General features: G+C 44.6%; 1 protein-coding gene across 5 annotated transcripts in view; it reads left to right on the top strand.

Moving 5' to 3' along the window:
• HK1 (hexokinase 1) overlaps positions 1-22,180 on the top strand; it is a 133,863-nt gene that overhangs the window by 2,198 nt on the left and 109,485 nt on the right. For 2 of the 5 annotated variants that reach the window (XM_055092925.1, XM_055092927.1), the window contains 3 exons: positions 11,791-11,986; positions 16,916-17,001; positions 17,945-18,044. In XM_055092925.1, the coding sequence (XP_054948900.1) occupies positions 18,018-18,044 (27 nt within the window). In that variant the 5' untranslated portion in view covers positions 11,791-11,986; positions 16,916-17,001; positions 17,945-18,017. Of the gene's footprint in view, positions 1-11,790; positions 11,987-16,915; positions 17,002-17,943; positions 18,045-22,180 lie in introns of those variants that run through there. The other 3 variants (XM_055092928.1, XM_055092926.1, XM_057298912.1) reach the window with 2 other exon arrangements.

Consider the following 22,180-nt stretch of genomic DNA (forward strand, 5'->3'; position numbering starts at 1 on the left):
AGACAGACAGAAAGAGAGAGAGAGAAAGAGACAGGAAGGGAGAGAGAGAGACAGACAGACAGACAGAGAAAGAGAATAAGACAGAAGACAGACAGTGAGACAGGCAGAGAGAGAGAGACAGAGAGAGACAGAGACAGACAGAAAGAGACAGACAGAGAAAGACAGAGACAGACAGAGAGAGAAAGAGAGAAACAGGCAGAGAGAGAGAGAGAGAGAAACAGAAAGGGAGGGAGAGACAGAGAGACAGACAGACAGACGGACAGGCAGAGAAGGAGAGTAAGACAGAAGACAGACACAGTGAGAGAGACAAGCAGAGAGAGAGAGAGACAGAGACAGACAGAAAGAAAGAGAGAGAGAGAAGACAGAAAAAGACAGAGACAGACAGAGAGAGACAGAGAGAAAGAGAGAAAGACAGAGAGAGCGAGAGAGGGAGAGAGAGAGGGAGAGAGAGAGAGAAACAGAAAGGCAGGGAGAGAGACAGAGAGAGACAGACAGACAGACAGACAGGCAGGCAGAGAAAGAGAGTAAGACAGAAGATAGGCACAGAGAGAGAGACAGAGAGACACAGAAAGAGAAAGAGAGAGGCAGACAGACAAAGACAGAGAGAATAATGTTTTTAAATGCATAAAATACACAGGATTATAAGGGAAATTAATGGTGTGAATTACAGTTATTAAAATGTTAAAGTGGCACCATGGTAATACATGCATGTATTTATTAATGCATTATGCAGCAAGATCCAGCAGGAACCTAATAACAATGACAATTTTGAAGTCTTTTTTTTTTTTTTTGAGATGGAGTCTCGCTCTGTTGCCCAGGCTGAAGTGCAGTGGCGCAATCTCGGCTCACCACAAGCTCTGCCTCCTGGGTTCATGCCATTCTCCTGCCTCCCACCACACCCGGCTAATTTTTTGCATTTTTAGTAGAGATGGGGTTTCACCATGTTAGCCAGGATAGTCTCGATCTCCTGACCTCGTGATCCACCCGCCTCAGCCTCCCAAAATGCTGGGATTACAGGCATGAGCCACTGCACCCGGCCTGACAATTTTGAAGTCCTGATGGGTGTAAACACTACTTTGAGACATTTGCAACAACAGCATAGATATGAATATATCTGTGATTTCTCTTTTTTTTTCTTTTTTTTGAGATGGAGTCTTGCTCTGTTGCCCAGGCTGGAGTGTAGTGGCACAATCTCAGCTCACTGAAACCTCCACCCCCTGGGTTCAATCAATTCTCCTGCCTCAGCCTCCCGAGTAGCTGGGATTACAGGCACCTGCCACCATGCCCAGCTAATTTTTGTATTTTTGGTAGAGACGGGGTTTTGCCATGTTGGCCAAGCTGGTCTCAAACTCCTGGCCTCAGGTGATCCGCCTGCCTTGGCCTCCAAAAGTGCTGGGATTATAGGCGTGAACCACTGCGCCTGACCCAATATATTTGTGATTTCCACTGGAGACAAAGTCACAGATGCTGCTAGCACTAGTGGGTTTGTTGTCCACATTCAGAATTAAAGGAAATGCTAAATTTCAGTTACAGACTATCAGAAATTAATTTGTATTTTTTTCCCACAGAAGCTTACAGATATCAACTTCTACCTGAAGGGTCTCTGGTGCCCAGGTTATTAATCTCTGATCAGACTGTTCTAATGGAGCTGGCACTTATTTAGAGACAGATCTTAGATGGCAGATCTAAGCAATTTTAGCATTCCTTGTAGTACAGCACTGATGGTAGTAAATTCACGCAACTTTTGTTTGTCTGAAAATGTCTTTTTACCCTTTGTTTTTTAAGAATACACAATACACAGTTCTAGTTTGGTAGTTTTTTCCTCCAGTATTTTAAGAATGTCATTTCATTTTCTTCTGGCTTCCATAATTTATTTTGGGAAGTCAGTTATAATTCTTATTACTGTTTTTCTGCAAGTTTTTTTTCCCCCTATCTAGCTGTTTGTAAGGGTTTCTCTTTCTCTTTAGTTTCCAACAGTCATTTAACTATAATGTGCTTGGATGTGTTTTTGTTTTAGTGCATGTGTTCTTTTTTTCTCTTTTTTTAAATTTATCTTGCTTGGGCTTTGCTAAGATCTTCTTGAATCTGTGGGTTAATATCTTTCATTTTTTTTTGAAAATTCTTGTTTTATGACTCATTATTTCTCCTCTTTACTTCTGAAATTCCAATATGCAAACATTAGAGCATTTCATCCTGTCTTACATCTCTTTCAAGTTCTGTTCCAGTTTTTTTGCCATTTTTTTTCTCTGTGCTTCCGTTTGCATAATTCCTTTTCTTTCTTTTTTACCTTTTTTTTTTTTTTGAGATGGAGTCTCACTCTGTCAGCCAGGCTGGAGTGCAGTAGTGCAATCTCAGCTCACTGAAATTTCTGCCTCTTGGGTTCAAGCAATTCTCCTACCTCAGCCTCCCAAGCAGCTGGGTTACAGGTGCCCGCCACCATGCCCAGCTAACTTTTGTATTTTTATTTATTTATTCATTTATTTATTTGAGATGGAGTCTCACTCTGTAACACAGGCAGGAGTGCAGTGGTGTGATCTTGGCTCACTGCAAGCTCCACCTCCGGAATTCACGCCATTCTCCTGCCTCAGACTCCCAAGTAGCTGGGACTACAGGCGCCCGTCACCACACCCAGCTAATTTTTTTGTATTTTTAGTAGAGATGGAGTTTCACCGTGTCAGCCAGGATGGTCTCCATCTCCTGACCTCATGATCCGCCCACCTCGGCCTCCCAAAGTGCTGGGATTACAGGCATGAGCCACCGCTCCCAGCCTAACTTTTGTATTTTTAGTAGAGATGGGGTTTCACCATGTTGGCCAGGCTGGTGTCGAACTCCTGACCTCAGGTGATCCCCCTGCCTTGGCCTCCCAAAGTGCTGGGATTACAGGCATGAGTCACTGCGCCCAGCCAGTTTGCATAATCTCCAATAACTAGTCTTCAAGTTCAGTGACAGATTTTTTTTCTGCTGTGGCCAACCTGCTCTTAAGCCTAGCCAATGAATTCTTAATTTAAAACATTATATTTTTCAATTGTAGAATATCCATGTTCTTTTTTAGAGATTTAATTTCTCTATTGACATTATTTATCTTTTCATCCATTTTGTCTAACTTTTCTTTTATTTTTCTTTAACATAATTACAAAAATCATCTTAAAGTCCTTGTCTGCTAATTCCAACATCTGGGTTACCTGTAGGACTGTTTCTGTTGTCTATTTTTTCTCTTGCTTACAGGCCACATTTTTCTACTTCTTTGCATTTTTTTTAATATTATGCATAAATAGCCATAGAGTCTGATGTAGATATTATTTTTCACCAGAGAGAGAACACTCTTTCTTCTCTCAGGCAGCTAAGGTGATGGACTGATCACTTTGATCCAGTCTGATATTGAGCTGGATCAGTTCACTTTTCGTTTCAAATATCAGCTGAGCATAGTGGCTCATACCTGTCATTCTAGCACTTTGGTAGGCTGAGGCAGGATGATCACTTGAGCTCAGGAGTTCAAGACCAGCCTGGGCAACATAGATCTCATCTGTATTTTTTTAATTTTTCAAATTTTAATTTAAAAAATACTTTTGCCCAGGCGCAGTGGCTCACATTTCTAATCCCAGCACTTTGGGAGGGCAAAGCAGGTAGATCACCTGAGGTCAGGAGTTTGAGACCAGCCTGGCCAACATGGTGAAACCTTGTCTCTACCAAAAATACAAAAAGTAGCTGGGCATGGTGTCACACACATGTAATCCCAGCTACTTGGGAGGCTGAGACAGGAGAATTGCTTGAACTCAGGAGGCAGAGGTTGCTGTGAGCAGAGATGGCACCACTGCACTCCAGCCTGGGTGACAGAGCAAAACTCTGTCTCAAAAAAAAAAAAACAGTTTCAAATATCTTAGAGTCATGCCTGTCTTGTGTTTATTACAGGCCCTTTTTTCAAGCAGCCTTCTCTTTCTCAAATACAACAATATTATAGGGTATCTTTCTCTGAATTTCAATCTAGCCTTCTTTACTCCCCAGAACTTAGCAAAAATCCTATGGGGAGAACTGGCAGGTGGGGAAAACCAGCTATGCATTTGAAGCTTCTCCAGATTCTACTCTGTCTAGCCAGCTCACATGACCATAAAAGCTGGCTGGTTTCTCATTCTCTCTGAGTAGTCTTGCCTCTATTCTGGCAAGTCTAATCTCCCCCAACCCATGCCGAGACTCAACAAATGCCCTCATAGAGGAAAGCAGTCATGAATCTCCACTCACTTTGGGAGGGTCCCTTCTGCTCTGGAATTTAATTCCATTAGATTTCCAGCCTCCAGTGTCTCTAAAAAGAAATATATATGATTTTTAGTTTATCCATATATATTATTTCTAATTGCTATAGTGGACACAATGGTCTACTGCTCCCCTCTTACATCCTATATCCTAACCTCCAATTCTAAATATTTTAAATTCCCATTACAATGTCTTATTTTACTCATGAGTTATTAAAAACAAAAAACAAAAAACAAAAAAACCTTTTAAGGCCGGGCGCGGTGGCTCATGCCTGTAATCTCAGTACTTTGGGAGGCCAAGGCGGGAGGATAGCTTGAGGCCAGGAATTTGAGACCAGCCTGAGCAACATGGCGAGACCCCGTCTCTACTACATTAAAAAATACATAAAAAATAAAATTTTTAAAAAGAAAAAAAGCTTGAATTTGTACATTTGTAATTTCCAAGTATATTGTTTTAAATTTGATCATTTTGTTAATTTTAACTTAATTATGTGTTGATTTATGGCCTATATCAGGGATTGACTAATTACTTCTGTAAAGGGCCAGGCAGTCACAATTGTAGGCTCTGTGGGCCATATGATCTGTGCTGTTGTAACAAAAAAGGAGCCATAGACAACATGTAAATGAACGGGTATGGCTTGGTTCTAATAAAACTTTATTTACAAAAATAAGTGACAGGTTGGATTTGTCCTGCAATTCAGTTTGTCAATCCCTGGTCTAAATTATCTTAATTATTTACAAATTTATTAAGACTTGCTTTATAAATATGTTTGCTTTGAAATTTCAGTGCTTTTCATGTGCACTTAAAATATATTCTGTATTAGCTGGGCACAGTGGCTCATGCCTGTAATCCCAGCACTTTGGGAGGCCGAGGCAGGTGGATCGCCTGAGGTCAGGAGTTGAGACCAGCCTGGCCAACATAGTGAAATCCTGCCTCTACTAAAAATACAAAAAATTAGCTGGGTGTGGTGCCAGGTGCCTGTAATCCCAGCTACTCGGGAGGTTGAGGAAGGAGAATCGCTTGAATCCAGGAGGCAGAGGTTGCAGTGAGCCAAGATTGCGTCATTGCACTCCAGCCTGGGCAGCAAGAGCAAAACTCCTTTTCAAAAAAAAAAAAAAAAATATATATATATATATATATATATATACATATATATATATACACATATATATATTCTATATTAAATAAGTAATTCTATATATTTATTAGATTAAACTTGTTTTGTTGTTCAAATCTTTTATAACTTTGTTGATTTTGTTTGCTTGCTTGATCTAATGGCAGAGAAAAATACATTTAAATTTATTCTTGTAATGTGGATTTGTCAGAATATTTCTGTAGGTCTAACAATTCTTGCTTTAATATTTAGAGGTTAATTTATTAGAATATTAACATCTGGCCAGGCACAGTGGTTCATGCCTGTAATCCCAGCACTTTGGGAGGCCGAGGCGGGTGGATCACCTGAGGTTGTGAGTTTGAGACCAGCCTGGTTAACGTGGTGAAATCCTGTCTCTACTAAAAATACAAAAATTAGCCGGGTGTGGTAGTGCACTCCTGTAAGCCCAGCTACTCGGGAGGCTGAGCCATGAGAATTGCTCCAACCCGGGAGGCGGAGGTTGCAGTGAGCTGAGGTCGTGCCACTGCCCTCCAGCCTGGGTGACATAGTAAGACTCTGTCTTAAAAAAAAATTAATATCTTAATTTTAAGATATTAATTTTAAATGATTAAAATTATTTAATTATTAACATAATAATTAAACATCAAATCATTCAATCATTTAATTAATAATAATTATAACTATAACTATTATGTTTATATATAATTACATATAATAGGATATTTTATATATCTGTATATATCCTACATATACGTAGGATGGAAGCGAAGGATCGATAAATGTATCTTCTCCCAAAGAAGACAAGTATTTCAGCATGCTTTTATGTATTTTGGTCTCTCTTACCCCTATAGCCCATCATACTGAAATGGTCTAGAATTTTAGTTATGTGTTATTATTCATAAACCTTCACTTATTTGGCTTCCTCTAAGTGTTTTGACGGAGAGATATTATGTGGCAAGCTGAGGGTTTAAATCACTGAGAATATTTTTATTATGCCATCATATTTGAATGCTAATTTCGCTGGATATAAAATTCTAGATTCAAAGATCCCTTTCTTCTGTTCTTTAAATCTATTACCTTATTCTTTTCTTGCATCATTGGTTGCAAGTCTAATGCCAATCTGGTTCTTGTTCCTTTTTGAGTAATCTGTTTTGTGTCTCTGAAAGCATTTAAAATTTTCTTTTTGGCTGGGTGCAGTGGCTCATGCCTATAATCCTGGCACTTTGGGAGGCTGAGGCACGAGGATTGCTTGAGGCCAGGAGCTCGAGACCAGCCTGGGCAAAATGTTGAAACCCCGCCTCTATTAAAAAATACAAAAATTAGCCAGGCATGGTGGTGTCCCACCTGTTGTCCCAGCTACTCAGAGGCTGAGGCAGGAGGATCACCTGAGCCTTGGGAGGTTGAGGCTGCAGTGAGCTATGATCATGCCACTGCACTCCAGCCTGGGCGACAGAGTAAGACCCCATGTCTAAATAAAGAAAGAAATAAATAGGATTCTACTTTAGAAATTTTATCTAGCTTTTTTCATTTATTATTATATATTACAAAAAGGCTTTCCCACTCTCCATCTTTTGTATTTTTGTAGCTCCTTATAAGCCTAAATAAAATACTATTTACCACACAACTGAGTGCTGATAAAAGTGGTTTGTTTTAGGCCAGGCACAGGGCTCACGCCTGTAATCCCAGCACTTTGGGAGGCCGACACAGGCAGATCACCTGAGGTCAGGAGTTCGAGACCAGCCTGGCCAACATGACGAAACCCCGTCTCTACTAAAAATACAAAACTTAGCTGGGCGTGGTGGCGGGTGCCTGTAATCCCAGCTACTCAGGAGGCTGAGGAAGGAGAATTGCTTGAACCTGGGAGGCGAAGGTTGCAGTGAGCCGAGATTGTGCCATTGCACTCCAGCTTGGGCAACAACAGCGAGACTCCGTCTCAAAAAAAAAAAAAGGTTTGTTTTATAGTGAACTGTGGAGGGATAAGGGACAAAGCTGGGCACAAAAATAGATCTGATGGTAGGGTTAGGACTGAGGGGGCAGAGGAAATGAGACTGACATTTCCTAGGGAAACTGACAGGTTAGCCAATGTTCCTATTCCAATCCATCTTCTTGGAACCTCCCTGCCATTTCCTCTGACATCTGAAGCACTTGCTGTAAAGCACTCACTGCTTACACTATGGCTGCCTGGCTGGCTTTCCTTGAGAATATGTATGTTTAATCTGTATTTTGTCTATGAAGCTTTTTGAGGGCTCTGTAGTTCTACTCCACACACTGCCCACTCACCCATCCCATTTTCCTCTGGTAGCTGCTACATGGAAAGTACTATGGATCAAATTGGAAATCCATCTCTCCTCTCAAAGGCAGCTAAAGCTATGTGGTCAGGCTCTGGGCCCCAGATTCTGGTCCTGATTTCTGAGTCTGCTTTCCAGGTCAGGGAATGCACTGGGGCTGACGACAAGGCTGGAACGTCCCGGGATTGAAGCTTGGATCCGAACTGTTGGACAGCGTCTGGAGTTTTGCACAAAAGAGAATTGAATTGTAGATCAGCTGGGAAGTTACTGTGGTAGTCCTGGTGCCCTGCGGCCTCCAGCGACTGGAACCCTGTGGGAGCACATAGCTGGCATTTTTTGCTAGAGATTAGGAAGTCTTTTGCTTCCTCTGTGAAAAGGCTTGAATTCAATGGACTGTGTGGTAAGATGAAGTTGTTTTTTTTTTCCCTTATTGATAAAAATAAAACAGAGATTTGGCTTGGGTTATTACGCAGTGGTGGGCACATGAGCTTGCTCTCCAGTGTTTGGCGGGAAGCCAGTTGAAGAGCATGTGGTTACATTTTTGTCCGGCATCATCAAGAGTGTAGAGAAGCTGTGATTCTAGCCTCAGAGGAGCGAGTTTTTATTGTGGTGTGACTCTTCAAAGACCATCTTTATGCAAGAAATGTCAGAGGCCCATTTCATAGTAAGTTTCTTTGGAAGTTTTGTTTTGGTCGATGCTATATTATCACTCATGGGCTGATGTCGTCTCCTTATGATGGTGTCCCTAAGAGCCTTCACAGGCCTAGGGAGCACTGGTTGGTGGTGGGAGGCCCAGGCTGAGAGGCAGGCCTCTGTGTTGTATTTCTTCCTGGGCTTTAGTCTGTCTCTTTCTAAAATGGGCTAATCCTCTCTCTGCCCTCTTCCTCATGTGGTGAAGGGCGTTGGGACAACATGCAAATATGGTTCAAAGGAGAAGTGAAGCTGCTCTTTTGTACTCTGTCACATTTGCTTGCTCTGAATTGGGTCTTTTGTTAGCACATTCTTTGAAGTAGAACTTGTCCATGGTTGACTTTGGTGTCTTGATTTGGAGAAGAAATTGAGTAGTGCCCAATTGCAGGTAGACTGAGGAGGCTGAACTGGGTTTGCATGGGGTTTGCAGGATGTGCAGAATGGTTAAATGAATGTATGAATGAACATATGTAGATCGAATGTTTGATGGGGAACCTCAGAATGACCCAAGAAACATGTTTCTCCAGAAACTAAGTAGATCTTGGGCTGTGAAGTATTTAGTACCCATAACAAGCAATGATAGTTTAAATATGTAGTCCAAAAATTTCTTCCTCATCAGTCAAGTCATAAATGCAGGACTTAAAGGAAACCACATGTGAGAGGTGTCTGTGACCTAGGATATTGGAGGCCTGGGTCACAGTTAGGAATCAGGACCTCGCAAAATTTACTTAACATTCTCCAGAATGTGGCCCAATCTACAAAGCCACCCTCATGTCAGCTGCTCAGCTGGAGAGCACATGTGCTTGAAGTTTCTTTCACCTTCACTCTTGCTTTAATAAAAGCATGTATAAGTCCAGGAGCTTATTTTATACTTTGGTTGATCAGCGATTGTGTCTTCACTAAGAACCACCCATATTGTCATCCTTGGGCAGACACGAGGAAGGATGAAAGGATTGACCTGCAAGAATCTAGAGAACTAAGGCCAAGGGAAGCAGGTCAGATGGAGGTAGATTGCATCTCAGATTTAACTGGCCAGTGATGAAAAAAGGTTTTGTTTTTTTTTTTAGACAGAGTCTCGCACTGTCGCCCAGGCTGGAGAGATCTCGGCTCACTGTAAGCTCCGCCTCCTGGGCTCACGCCATTCTCCTGCCTCAGCCTCCCAAGTAGCTGGGACTACAGGTGCCTGCTACCATGCCCAGCTAATTTTTTTGTTTTGTATTTTTAGTAGAGACAGGGTTTCACTGTGTTAGCCAGGATGGTCTCGACCTCCTGACCTTGTGATTTGCCCACCTCGGCCTCCCAAAGTGCTGGGATTACAGGCGTGAGCCACCACACCCAACCTGGAAAAGGTTTTTTAAAGAGTGAGGTAGCACCTACCTGGATCTTGTCTTGGGTGGGTGCTATGGTCTGCATGTTTATGGCCCCCCAAATTCATAATTGAAACCTAATCTCCGATATGATAATATTAGAAGGTGGGGTCTTTGGAGGTTATTAAGTCATGAGGGTGGAGCCCTCACGAATGTGATTCATCCCCTTATAAAGGAGACCCTAGAGAGCTTGTCTGCCCCTTCTACCAGTAAGGACGGAGTAAGAAGGCTGTCTTTGAGAAATGAGCCTTCACCAGGCAGGCACCAAATCTGCTGGTGACTTAATCTTGGATTTCCCAGCCTCCAGAACTGTGAAACATACATTTCCATCATTTGTAAGTTACCTAGCCAATGGTAATTTGTTGTAGCAGCCTGAATGGACCAAGACAGTGAGGGTGGGAGTGGAATATGATGTGCTAGGTTCTTTCCAGTTTTCAAATAATATGCTTTTACCTTCTGGAGTTTCATCTCCTGTGCCACTAATCTCTGAATTGCTAAAATCTTTGCATTTTTGTCTCCTACTCTCCACTTTATCAAACAACCTGTCCTATGTCTCTGTATAGCTGCAGACTCTTATCAGACCTCTCAAAATATCGTTTATGACTTCCTCTTCCATGTGGAGGACATGAGAGAGTGAGAGAGAACTGGGATCTTCTGTACTTTTAATGAGTGAATCCACATGATTGTAGGCATCTAGAATAGGGCTCTCAAACTTTAGCAGGTCACAGAATCACCAGGAGGGCTTGTTAAAACACAGATTCATGGTTCCACCCCAATGTTTTCCATTCAGTAGGTCTGTGGAAGGGCCCAAGAATGTGCATTTCTAACAAGTTCCCACCTAATGCTGTTGTTACTGGTGCAGGGACCACACTTTGAGAACCGCCACCCTAGAGGACGGGGACCAAGCCAGCCCACTCTCAGTAAAATCCCAAATGCAGAGGGGGCAGATTAATAAGTACCAGGGTGTGCTGTCCTCTTCCTCCTCTTTCTCTTCCTCATCCTCCTCCCTTATCGAGGCTTACCTGATCCCTGCCTCAGGGGCCTCCAAAGAAAACTCTGACTTAGACCAATGTGTCCCAGATTCAATGTCACTTTCTACAGGAAGCCGTTCATGAACCCCAGGATTAGATGTTGTGGCTTCCTATACTTTTTCTTGATAGCTATCATGATTCACAATTTGCAACTGTGATTTGTGTGATTTCTTAATCTCTGTTTCCTCCAGAGACTGTAAGCTCCATGAAGACAGGATATACGAATAGTAGGAAAAAAGGAAGGGTTTGGGTGGGGAATGGTGGTGAGTCACCCTTAGGATTGTGCACAATAAAAGAGAGTGAAACAACAGATTTTGTCCCCAAAGAATAAAGGAAGGGGAGGGAGGAGGAAGGAAAAAGGTGGCCTGGAATATCCATTAGAACTTTGGCTGCCAAGTCTAGCCCTGCTCTCTCTGGTGCCAACCAGAGGTTTGCCTGCTCTATTTTGGCCACAGAGTGGGCATTTCATCTCTCCACGCATTTTAAAACCCAAGTTGTTTTTTTTTTTTTTTAGCTCTGAGCTACTTACCCACTCTAAGCCTCATCTAGAGCACCCATAAAACAAAGAATTAAGGCTCCAGGGCTGAAGAGACCTAAGTACAACACCCAGCTCTGCTACTGTTGCATTTCCATGAGTGCCTGAATTAACTCCCGTAAGCGTCGGCTTCCCTCCTGAAAAGGGTTTCTACTCCTAATCTTGTTGGGACACTTCCAGGAATCAGGGCACATGAAGTCCTTAGCACAATCCCTGGCTCAATGCACACGAGTGGCCACTGTCATCACCATCTTCAATATCACTGTCCTCCTCACCATTGTCACCATTTCTGTCCCCACACCCAAGGTTTCTGAGGTCTCAATGGGATAAAAGAACTTCATAACCATGAAGCACTGTCTGAATGTCAAGGGCATCCAAGTGCCCCATCCCCTGCCTACAAGTCCTGGAGTAACATCCAAGGATGCCTTCCTTCCCAAGGACGCTGGCGCAGGCTCTACCCCTTGCAAGCCTTTGGTGATTTTACAACAAATACATCTTTTGTCTCTTCTGTTTTCAGGACTTCAACTAACCAACTAAAGAACTGTTCCCCGGAGCATTGTTCCTGAGAAGGAAAAGAGTCCAAACACCCACCCACACCTGCTTTGTGCCAAGAATCCACAGTTGGATTGCAAGGACAGTGTATGTTGTCCTTTTGGAAGAATGAGAGTGAGACCAAATGAAGAACAAGCAAAGGTGTCTCAAGTCATCCCAAGGCAAGTGGGAGGTAGCCTGGGCTGTGACGGCCTCACTCCTGCATGAGACTCTCTCTCTGGCTTTTCGCATTAAGTAGCTTCCTGTCCTTCTCTGTAAAACAAAATGAATGAGCTGGGTGCGGTGGCTCATGCCTATAATCCCAGCACTTTGGGAGGCCGAGGTGGGTGGATCACCTGAGGTCAGGAGTTTGAGACCAGCCTGGCCAACATGGTAAAACCCCATCTCTACTAAAAATACAAAAAAAAAAAAAAAAAATTAGCTGGGTATGGTGGCAGGCGCCTGTAATCCCAGCTACTTCGGAGGCTGAGGCAGGAGAATCTCTTGAACCCAGGAGGCAGTTTGCGGTGAGCCAAGATTGCGCCATTGCACTCCAGCCTGGGTGACAAGAGCGAAACTCAGTTTCAAAAAAAATAAAAAATGAATGAAGGGATAATCTGGCAGGGTGCGGTGGCTCACACGTGTAATCCCAGCACTTTGAGAGGCCAAGGCGGGAGGATCACTTGAGACCAGGAGTTCGAGACCAGCCTGGGCAAAATAGAGAGATCCCATCTCTACCAAAATTAAAAAAAAAAAAATTAGCCTGATGTGGTGGTGCATGCCTGTGGTCCCAGCTACTCTGGAGGCTGAAGTGGAAGGATCACTTGGGCGCAGGAGGTCAAGGCTGTAGTGAGCCCATGATCGCACCACTGCACTCCAGCCTGGGTGACCGAGTGAGACCCTGTCTCAATAATAATAATAATAATAATAATATAAATAAAAATAAAGAGCTGGCTGGGTGTGGTGGCTCATGCCTGTAATCCTAGCATTTTGGAAGGCCAAGGTGGGCAGATTACTTGAGGTCAGGAGTTCGAGACCAGCCTGGCCAACATGGTGAAACCCCATCTCTACTAAAAATACAAAAATTAGCCAGGCATGGTGGCAGGTAACTGTAGTCCCAGCTACTCAGGAGACTGAGGGATGAGAATCGCTTGAACACAGGAGGCAGAGGCTGCAACAAGAGGTTGCAATGAGCCAAGTTCACACCACTGCACTGCATTCCACCCTGGGTAACAGTGAGACTCTGTCTCAAAAAAAAAACAAAAAAAAAAAAAAAAAAAAGAAAAGGAAAAAAGAAAAAGAAAATAAAGAGCTATCCAAGTCTCAGGATCTTAAAAGGTAGATCCTGGGGTTTAAGCCCACTTATTTTACAGATGAGGCCCAGAGAGAGGCAAACACTTTCCCAAGGATACACAGTAATTTGTAACTGGGCCAAAGCTCACTATAGTTAAGTCTTTTTGTTTGAGGTGACTGAGATAATGCCATCTATGATTTTTTTTTTTTTAAGGCAAATGCTGTGCTGATATTCCTCACAGTTTGAAACTTGTAAAATGCCTCTCTTCCCTGAGTACCCATCTGTCTTCTACTACCCTCAGGGTTTGGGACTGATGCTCTGCAGTTGAGGGACAGTGTGCGAGATTGGTTAAGAATGGAGGAGCCTGATTTCAAATCTCAGCTTGGTTAACTTACAGCCATATGACCTTGGGAAGCTACTTGACTGCTGTGAGCCTCAGTTTCCTCATGTGTAAAACTAGGAAAATAGAATTTATGAGGAGTTCTTGTGAACTAATGCCTGTGAGGTATTATATTTATAGCAGTGCCTCGCAGACAGGAAGTATTCAATAAATGCTAATTTATTGAATTTAATGACCTCCAAGAGAGTTGCTTAAGGGCAAAGTGGAAGTCAATTGAATAGTGGGTACATCCTCTCTGAAAGCAAGGCTAAAACTATGTAAAAAAAAGCATTACTGGAAAGGAAGAAGGAATTCAGCTGCTAAGCCAAGTGGAGTGGCTCACTCGTGTAATCCCAGCACTTCGGGAAGCTGAGGGAGGAGGATCACTGGAGCCCAGCAGTTTGAGACCAGCCTGGGCAACATAGTGAGATCCCATTTCCCTTTTTCTGAGACAGAATCTTGCCCTGTCGCCCAGGCTGGAGTGCAGTGGCACAACCTCGGCTTACTGCAACCTCCGCCTCCAGGGTTCAAGTGATTCTCCTGCCTCAGCCTCCAGAGTAGCTGGGATTACAGGCACTCACCACTACACTCAGTAATTTTTTTAGTTTTTCTTTTTTCTTTTTTTTAAGACGGAGTCTCTCTTTCTCACCCAGGCTGGAGTGCAGTGACATGATCTCGGCTCACTGCAAGCTCTGCCTCCCGGGTTCACGCCATTCTCTTGCCTCAGCCTCCTGAATAGCTGGGACTACAGGTGCCAGCCACCACGCCCGGCTAATTTTTTTGTATTTTTAGTAGAGACAGGGTTTCACCATGTTGGCCATGCTGGTCTCGAACTCCTGACCTCAGGTGTTCTGCCCACCTTGGCCTCCCCAAATGCTGGGATTACAGGCATGAGCCACCGCACCCAGCCTTGAGATTCTATTCCTTAAAAAACAAACAGGCCGGGCGCGGTGGCTCATGCCTGTAATCCCAACACTTTGGGAGGCCGAGGCGGGTGGATGGCAAGGTCAGGAGATCGAGACCATCCTGGCTAACACGGTCTCTACTAAAAATACAAAAAATTAGCCGGGCGAGGTGGCGGGCGCCTGTAGTCCCAGCTACTCAGGAGGCTGAGGCAGGAGAATGGCGTGAACTCGGGAGGTGGAGCTTGCAGTGAGCCGAGATTGCGCCACTGCACTCCAGCCTGGGCGACAGAGAGAGATTCCATCTCAAAACAACAACAAAAAACAAACAAACAAACAAAAAACAGAAAGGAATCCAGCTATTAGCAAAATTCAAATGAATTGTGGATTTTTCTGTTATTAAAATGTAGAGATATCAGGATCCCTAAACTCAAGTAAATGACACAATAAACGAAGCATCAAATTTGAAGCTGTGTTATGATGGTGCCTGTGCCAGATTTGGGGGAAGGGCAATACTTGGCTTACACAGATGCTCTAGATCTTGAAGAGGGAGAGAGGGGCACAGTTCTGCGGCGACATGTGCGAGTACCAGAGAGAGGGCCAGTTACTTCGGGGTGGAGAGTATATGGAGAATGGAATGACTAGCTATAAACCAGCTTGCATGGTGGGCTGGTGGAAACGCCAGTTTCTACATGACCTCTAGACCAAACACTCTCTAGACAAAAAGCAACTCTGCTTTGAATGACCTTCAAAGCGAATGCCCTGGGCCAGTCCCAAGGGTTCCTTCCCCTCCTCCTACTCCGTCTCCTGGGTAACAACATTGTAAGCCTGAGAAGAAAGGGGGTGATAGCATAATCTTCTCTGTCATGTTACAGACCCAGGGAGCTTTTAAGAAATAAATACCAATGGGAAAGAGGTAACATGCATTCTCTGCAAGTACTTTGGTAACTCATAGCAGTGTTTTAACTAGACTCGGGAAGTTGCCTGGGGATCAGAAAGGAAGGCAAAAATGTGTGTGGAAGTTGTCAAAATTTGTTAAGCCCATATAGCATAATAAGGAGAACATCTTTTTATAAAAACAAAGTTAAATCATAAATTATAGCTGAGTACAGTGGCTGACACCTGTAATCCCAGCACTTTGGGAGGCTGAGGGAGGAGAATCGCTTGAGCCCAGGGGTTTAAGACCAGCCTGGGCAACATAGTGAGATCCCGTCTCTACAAAAAATTAAAAAATTAGCCAGCTGTGGTAGTTTGAGCCTGTAGTCCCAGCTGCAGAGGCTGAGGTGGGAGGATCACTTGAGCTCTGAAGATGGAGGCTGCAGTTAGTGTGATTGCACTACTGCACTCCAGCCCAGGTGACAGAGCAGGACGCTGTCTCAAAAACAAGCAAACAAATAATTGCAAGGCATATATTTTATTTTTAGATCATGCTTTACTTTTTTTTTTTTTTGAGATGGAGTTTCGCTCTTGTTGTCCTGGCTGGAGTGCAATGGTGCAATCTCGGCTCACTGCAACCTCCGCCTCCCAGGTTCAAGGGATTCTCCTGGCTCAGCCTCCCAAGTAGCTGGGATTACAGGCATGTGCTACCATGCCCGGCTAATTTTTTGTATTTAGTAGAGAGGGGGTTTCACCTCGTTGGTCAGGCTGGTCTCGAACTCCTGACCTCAGGTGATCCACCCACCTCGGCCTCCCAACGTGCTGGGATTACAGGCATGGGCCACCTCATGAGGCGCCTGGCCTCATGCTTTGCTTTGAACTAGGGGAACCATCAGTGCCTCTGTCGAGGAAGCTCATAGAGAAACCAGGGACAAATCCTAGAAGGCTTTACGCTTTCAGCCAGGGCTCTCCAGATCATTTTGGTTATGCACTCCATCAGTAAAATATTTTTGTAGACACATTGTATTAGTCTGTTTTCGCACTGCTATAAAGAAATGGCCCTCAATTATGTCATAATAACATCACACAAGTATTTCAGTTGAAAAAAAAGAAAAGAAAGAAAAAGAAATGCCTGAGACTGGGTAATTTAAAAAGGAAAGAGGTTTAATTGACTTACAGTTCAGCATGGCTAGAGAGGCCTCAGGAAACTTGTAATCATGGCGGGAAGGCAAAGGGGAAGCAAGGCACCTTCTTCATACGGCTGCAGGAAGGAGAGGTGCAGGGTGAAGGGGGAAGAGCCTCTTATAAAACCATCAGATCTCATGAGAACCCACTCACTATCACAAGAACAGCAGGGGGGGAACCGCCCCCATGATCCAACTACTTCCACCTGGTCTCTCCCTTGACATGTGGGGATTATGGGGACTATGGGGATTATAATTCAAAATGAGATTTGGGTTGGGACACAAAGCCTAACCATATCGCACATTCCTCAGTACATATATTTTAATTATTTTGAGATTATATATCTTTATGAGTCCACTTATGCGAAATGGCCAGAAGGCAAATTCACAGACACAGAAAGTAGATTAGTGGTTGCCAGGGGCTGGGGGAAGGATCGAATGAGAATGGCTGGTAATGGGTATGGGTTTCCTTATAGGGTGATGAAAATTTTCTGGAATTAGTGATGATGGTTGCACAACCTTATGAATATACAGAAAACCACTGAATTATACACTTTAAAGGGTGAGTCTTTTGGTATGTGAGTTATAGCTCATTTTTTTAAAAATCACATATACATAATGTGTACATTATAAAGAATAGCCTTAAAAAGTTATAGGGTGAGATTTTTAAAAGTCGTAAGTAGACTGAATGCAGTGGCTTACACCTGTAATCCCAGCACTTTGGGAGGCTGAGGCAGGGTAATCACTTGAGACCAGGGGTTCAAGACCAGCTTGGGCAACATACCAAGACACTGTGTCTACAAAAAAAAAAAAAAAAAAAAAAAAATTAAAAATTAGGCTGGCATGGTGGCCCATGCCTGTGGTTGCAGCTACTCAGCAGGCTGAGGCAGGAGGATTGCTTGTGTCCAAGAGTTCAAGTTTGAGGCTGCAGTGTGCTACGATGGCACCACTGCACTCCAACCTGGTCAACGGACTGAGACTCTGACTTGGCCTTTTGGAGATGTCTTTGCTAATTTCCACTTCTATTGGATTTCCTCTCCAAAGCATGACTCTTTCTTTGGACATAGTCATAAGCAGAGAAGGTTGTAGTTGGTGATGAGGTACCACTTCCAGACCAGGCTCCAGGGAATTTCTTCTAGAATGACAGGCTGCCAGAAACCTTGACTGGGTGCAGTAGCTCAGGCCTGTAACCCAGCACTTTAGGAGGCTGAAGTGGGAGGTTTGCTTGAGCCCAGGAGTTTGAAACCAGCCTGAGCAACAGAAGCTGCAGTGAGCTATGATGGCGCCACTGCATTCTAGTCTGGGCAACAGAGCAATACTCTGCCTCAAACAAACAAAAGGAGAAACTTTATGACATTTTACCTGGGTTTATGAATACTCTAGAAATGTGTCTGCACTACGTCTTGGTTCTCAGTATTAGGGTGTTTAGCTTCCTAATTGGTGAGGACAAAAATGAGACCGACAATCCTCTGACCCTGCCTTCTTTGAACTTGGCCTTTCTCTAGGCGTTCAAGACCCAGCTGTTGAGAGTAGAAAAGCAGAAGAAAGGACCCGAGGTCAGCAAGTGCCCTCCCCACAATGGGGCAGGTCTGCCAGGGAGAATCGGTAAGCTCTGGTGTTTCTTTCTTTCTTTCTTTTTTTGAGACGTTTTTGTTCCATCGCCCAGGCTGGAGTGTAGTGGCGCGATCTCGGCTCACTATAACCTCTGCCTCCCGGGTTCAAGTGATTCTCCTGCCTCAGCCTCCCAAGTAGCTGGGATTACAGGCATGGGCCACCACACCTGGCTAATTTTGTATTTTTTTGTAGAGATGGGGTTTCTCCATGTTGGTCAGGCTGGTCTCAAACTCCTGACCTCAGGTGATCCGCCCACCTCGGCCTCCCAAAGTGCTGGGATTACAAGCCGCTCTGGTGTTTCTTTAGCTTCTCAGAGGGGTCACATGTACCATAGCCTGCTCAACCTGCTCTCCCTGGCAGAGGGGTGTGTTGGGGTCCATCTTAGAGGAGGGAAAACTCTGACCAAGAGCACAGCAGGAAAGCGTCATGAGGCAAGGCAGGAGCCCCCTCAGACCCAGCCTCTAAGTCTTGGTGCAGCAGGGGCCACTTGTGTTCTGACCAAGGGAAGCCCAGAGGATCGTTCTGTATCCCCCTGGTTAATTGCTTTTTAGACAGTTATGCTGCGAAGTCATCAGTGTGTGCTGGAAATAGGAGTTTGGCTTTTTCTTCTCTAAGAGAAGCCCCCTCTGGCTGAATTTTATATTGCCATGTAAAAATGGGCTTCTGCCCATTAAAAAAAAAATTTTTTTTTTTTTTTTTTTTTTTTTTTTTTTTTTTTTTTTGAGATAGAGTCTCATTCTGTTGCCCAGGCTGGAGTGCAATGGCATGATCTCGGCTCACTGTAACCTCTGCCTCCTGGGTTAAAGTGATTCTTGTGCCTCAGCCTCCCTAGTAGCTGAAATTACAGGCGTGCGCCACCATGCCTGGCTAATTTTGCATTTTTTTGTAGAGATGGGGTTTTGTCATGTTGCCCAGGCTGGTCTCGAAACTCTGGCTTCATATGATCCGCCCACCTCAGCCTCCCGAAGTGCTGGGATTATAGACGTGAGCTACTGCACCCGGCCAATTTTTTTTTTTTTTTTTTTTTTTTTTAATTTTAACAGAGACAAGGTCTTACTATGCTTCCCAGGCTGGTGTTGAACTCCTGGCTTCAAGTGATCCTCCCACCTCATCCTCCCAAAGTGTTGGGATTACAGTGTGAGCCACTGTGCCCAGCCCAGAAGCCCATTCTTACATCTTAAAGAGCTTTGATTCTCCCCCTGGATGTTGAAATAAACCCTGGAAAATGTTTATAGGATAAATTATGTTCTGAGTAGCGGGCTCATTTCAAATTAATCTATGCTGTAGATGGGTCCCTCTGAAGCAAGGACTACAGCTGTTCCACCCCGCCCCCCACCAACAGAACAATCTGGGAAATTGAGACACAGTGGGCTTGATCTCAAAGACAAACACAGTGCTCATACTAACTGAGTGCCCTGAGCCCAGAACACTCTCAGAGCCCCATTTAAATCACTGCAGTGGCCTGGCCTGTTTGCTTTATGAAGACTTTCCCCTGGTCAGCCCTTGGGTGGCAAATTAATTCCTGATTAGTATCTGAAAGTGGACAATACAAGCTCAAGGAGTTGCTTCCACCTCGAGGCAAGAGGTGAGGGTCTTGGGAACGCCTGGGGTGGTTATCTTTCCCTCAGTCCTACAAGAGTAGCTTACAATGCCCTCTTCAGCTTCTTTGAGAAGGGCTTTGCAAAGTCCAGCTCAGGTGCATCCCTCCTGCCTCCCAGGGTTTTTCGTTTGTTTGTTTGTTGTTGTTGTTTTTGAAACAGAGTTTCACTCTTGTTGCCCAGGCTGGAATGCAATGGTGCAATCTTGGCTCACTACAACCTCTGCCTCCCAGGTTCAAGCAGTTTTCCTGCCTCAGCCTCCCCAGTAGCCGGGATTACAGGCTCCCGCCACCACGCCTGGCTAATTTTTTGTATTTTTAGTAGAGACGGGGTTTCACCAAGTTGGCCAGGCTGGTCTCGAACTCCTGACCTCAGGTGATACACCCGCCTCAGCCTCTCAAAGTGCTGTGATTACAGGCGTGAACCTCCGTGCTCAGCCCCTCTCAGGCTTTTGAGAGGATTGAATTCTGTCCTGTTCCTAATGCCCAACTGGAAGCTCTCAGCCTCATTCTCCTTTGTGGAATCCAAGGCTCCTGCGTGGTTGTCAGTGGGGAGTGGAGGCCACTAAATACAGAAAATCAAAATTCCTCTTAGCCGTTGGGTCTCTTAGGCCTCTTCCATTTCTCCTCCTTCACCCCCCAACCAGAGTGAGAAAAGTTTTGCCTGCTCTGGGAAAGAAGGAGCCCTTCTAAACCTGGAAGCTTGTTTGGGATGTCATTGCCACCTCTCATGGCCCCCTTCTTGTGCCCCTGCCTGGCTTTGCCAGTCCCAGGCAGAATGCCACCAGGAATTTAAAGCAGGCCAGGCCAGCCTTGGAGAGGTGGCACAAAGCAGCCAGTGTCACAGGCGCCATGTGGCAGTCAGCAGGTTTGGACTCCTGCACCCAGAGTTCAGTGTCAATCTGACGACAGGCCCTCTTTGGTGCTTGGAGGTCCAGGGAGAGGAGCACAGGCTCTGGGACCTCAGACACAGATGGAAATCCAGCAGCTGGACGTTGATTTGGTCCCATCAATTAGCCCAGAGCAGTTGTAGTTCTTATTGCCTGGAGCCTCTGTCAATCCATGATCTTTATTGTAGCTGCTGCCATTTACCAAGCAAGTCCTCTATGCCCACCACTCCCAAAGGCCCAGTGAAGAAGGTGTCATTCCCACTTTACAGATGGGGAAACTGAGGCTTAGAGAGGTTAAATTCCTTTCCCAAGCTTGTACAGCTGGTCCTGGCAGATCCAGGACATAAACTCAGGTCTCTCTCACTCCAGGACTGTGCTCTTTCTACCCACCATCAAGCTCAAGGCTGAAAGTGAGGTGTGTGACTCCAACCCTATCTTCCTAAGGATAGATATATTTTGAGTTGTTCCAAGCTTAGAAACTCATGCTTGGGATATTGAAATTTCCACTGTTAGTCTAAGGAAGGGCCAAAAATTGCATGGTCCATTTGGTTTCTTTCTCATAGGTTTCCTGACAATTCCAAGCCCCAGAGAGTATTTTTCACTGTTGCCTTACTATTAATTCTCATGTAGGCTTGGAAGTATCTGCAAGGCTTCATTAGAGCCATTTCAGCAGGGAGTTGGCTATCATGGGGGTGTCAGTGTAAGGCCTAGGCAGTTTTGGCTTTGGGCATGTGGAAAACTTGCCTGGATTGTTCTGGAAGCTCAGACTGTCTATGGGATGCTATTTTTTGCTTCCGTAGTTTTCCTAGGACCATAATTTTTTTTAATTTTATTTTTTATAGATGGGATATTGCCCTGTCACCCAGGTTGGAGTACAGTGGCACAATCATGGATCACTGCAGCCTTGAACTCCTGAGCTCAACTGATCCTCTTGCCTCAGCCTCCCAAGTAGCTGGGACCAGAGGCGTGTGCCCCCACAACCAGCCAGTTTTTAATTTTTTTTGTAGAGACGGGGTCTTGCTATGTTGCCCAGGCTGTTCTTAAATCCCTGGCATCAAGTGATCCTCCTGCCTCAGCCTCCTAAAGTGCTGGGATTACAGGTATGAGCCACTGCACCCAGCCTAGGACCTTGATTATGTGAGGTAGGACAAGAAGTGCTGAAAAGATCATCCCTGCCCTCCAGGGGAGATACATACATGGATTACCCCTGATTCTTACAGGGACTACCTGCATGTCCATGTCCAAGCTGCTATGCAAGCTTCCAGGAACTTCAGTCTCCTTCCTTATAGAGTGGGATTGCCCCTTGTGCTCTGTCACTCTGGGTTCCATCCCTTCTCACCCACTAATAGTGGGGAGGAACAAGAAGAACTAATATTTATGCTGTGCTTTCTGGGTCTGGGCACTAAGATAGGAGGCACTTTACAGGTTGTTATTACAGATAAAGGGCTGAGGAGGGCCTCAGTATTCGTATTTGTATTTTTTCCCCCAGTTTTCCCCCAACCTCTAATGCTGCAGAGATACCTGCAGGGGTGAGTGGAGATTGACAATCAGAATCCTATGAGATCTCCAAGTTGAGAGCAGAGTCCTTTGAAGTCCCTAGGCATCACCAATATACTTGAGTTTGGGCTACATCTGTTCTG

The sequence above is a fragment of the Pan paniscus genome, chromosome 8 (assembly GCF_029289425.2).
Source record: "Pan paniscus chromosome 8, NHGRI_mPanPan1-v2.0_pri, whole genome shotgun sequence".
In the NCBI taxonomy this organism is placed as follows: domain Eukaryota; kingdom Metazoa; phylum Chordata; class Mammalia; order Primates; family Hominidae; genus Pan; species Pan paniscus.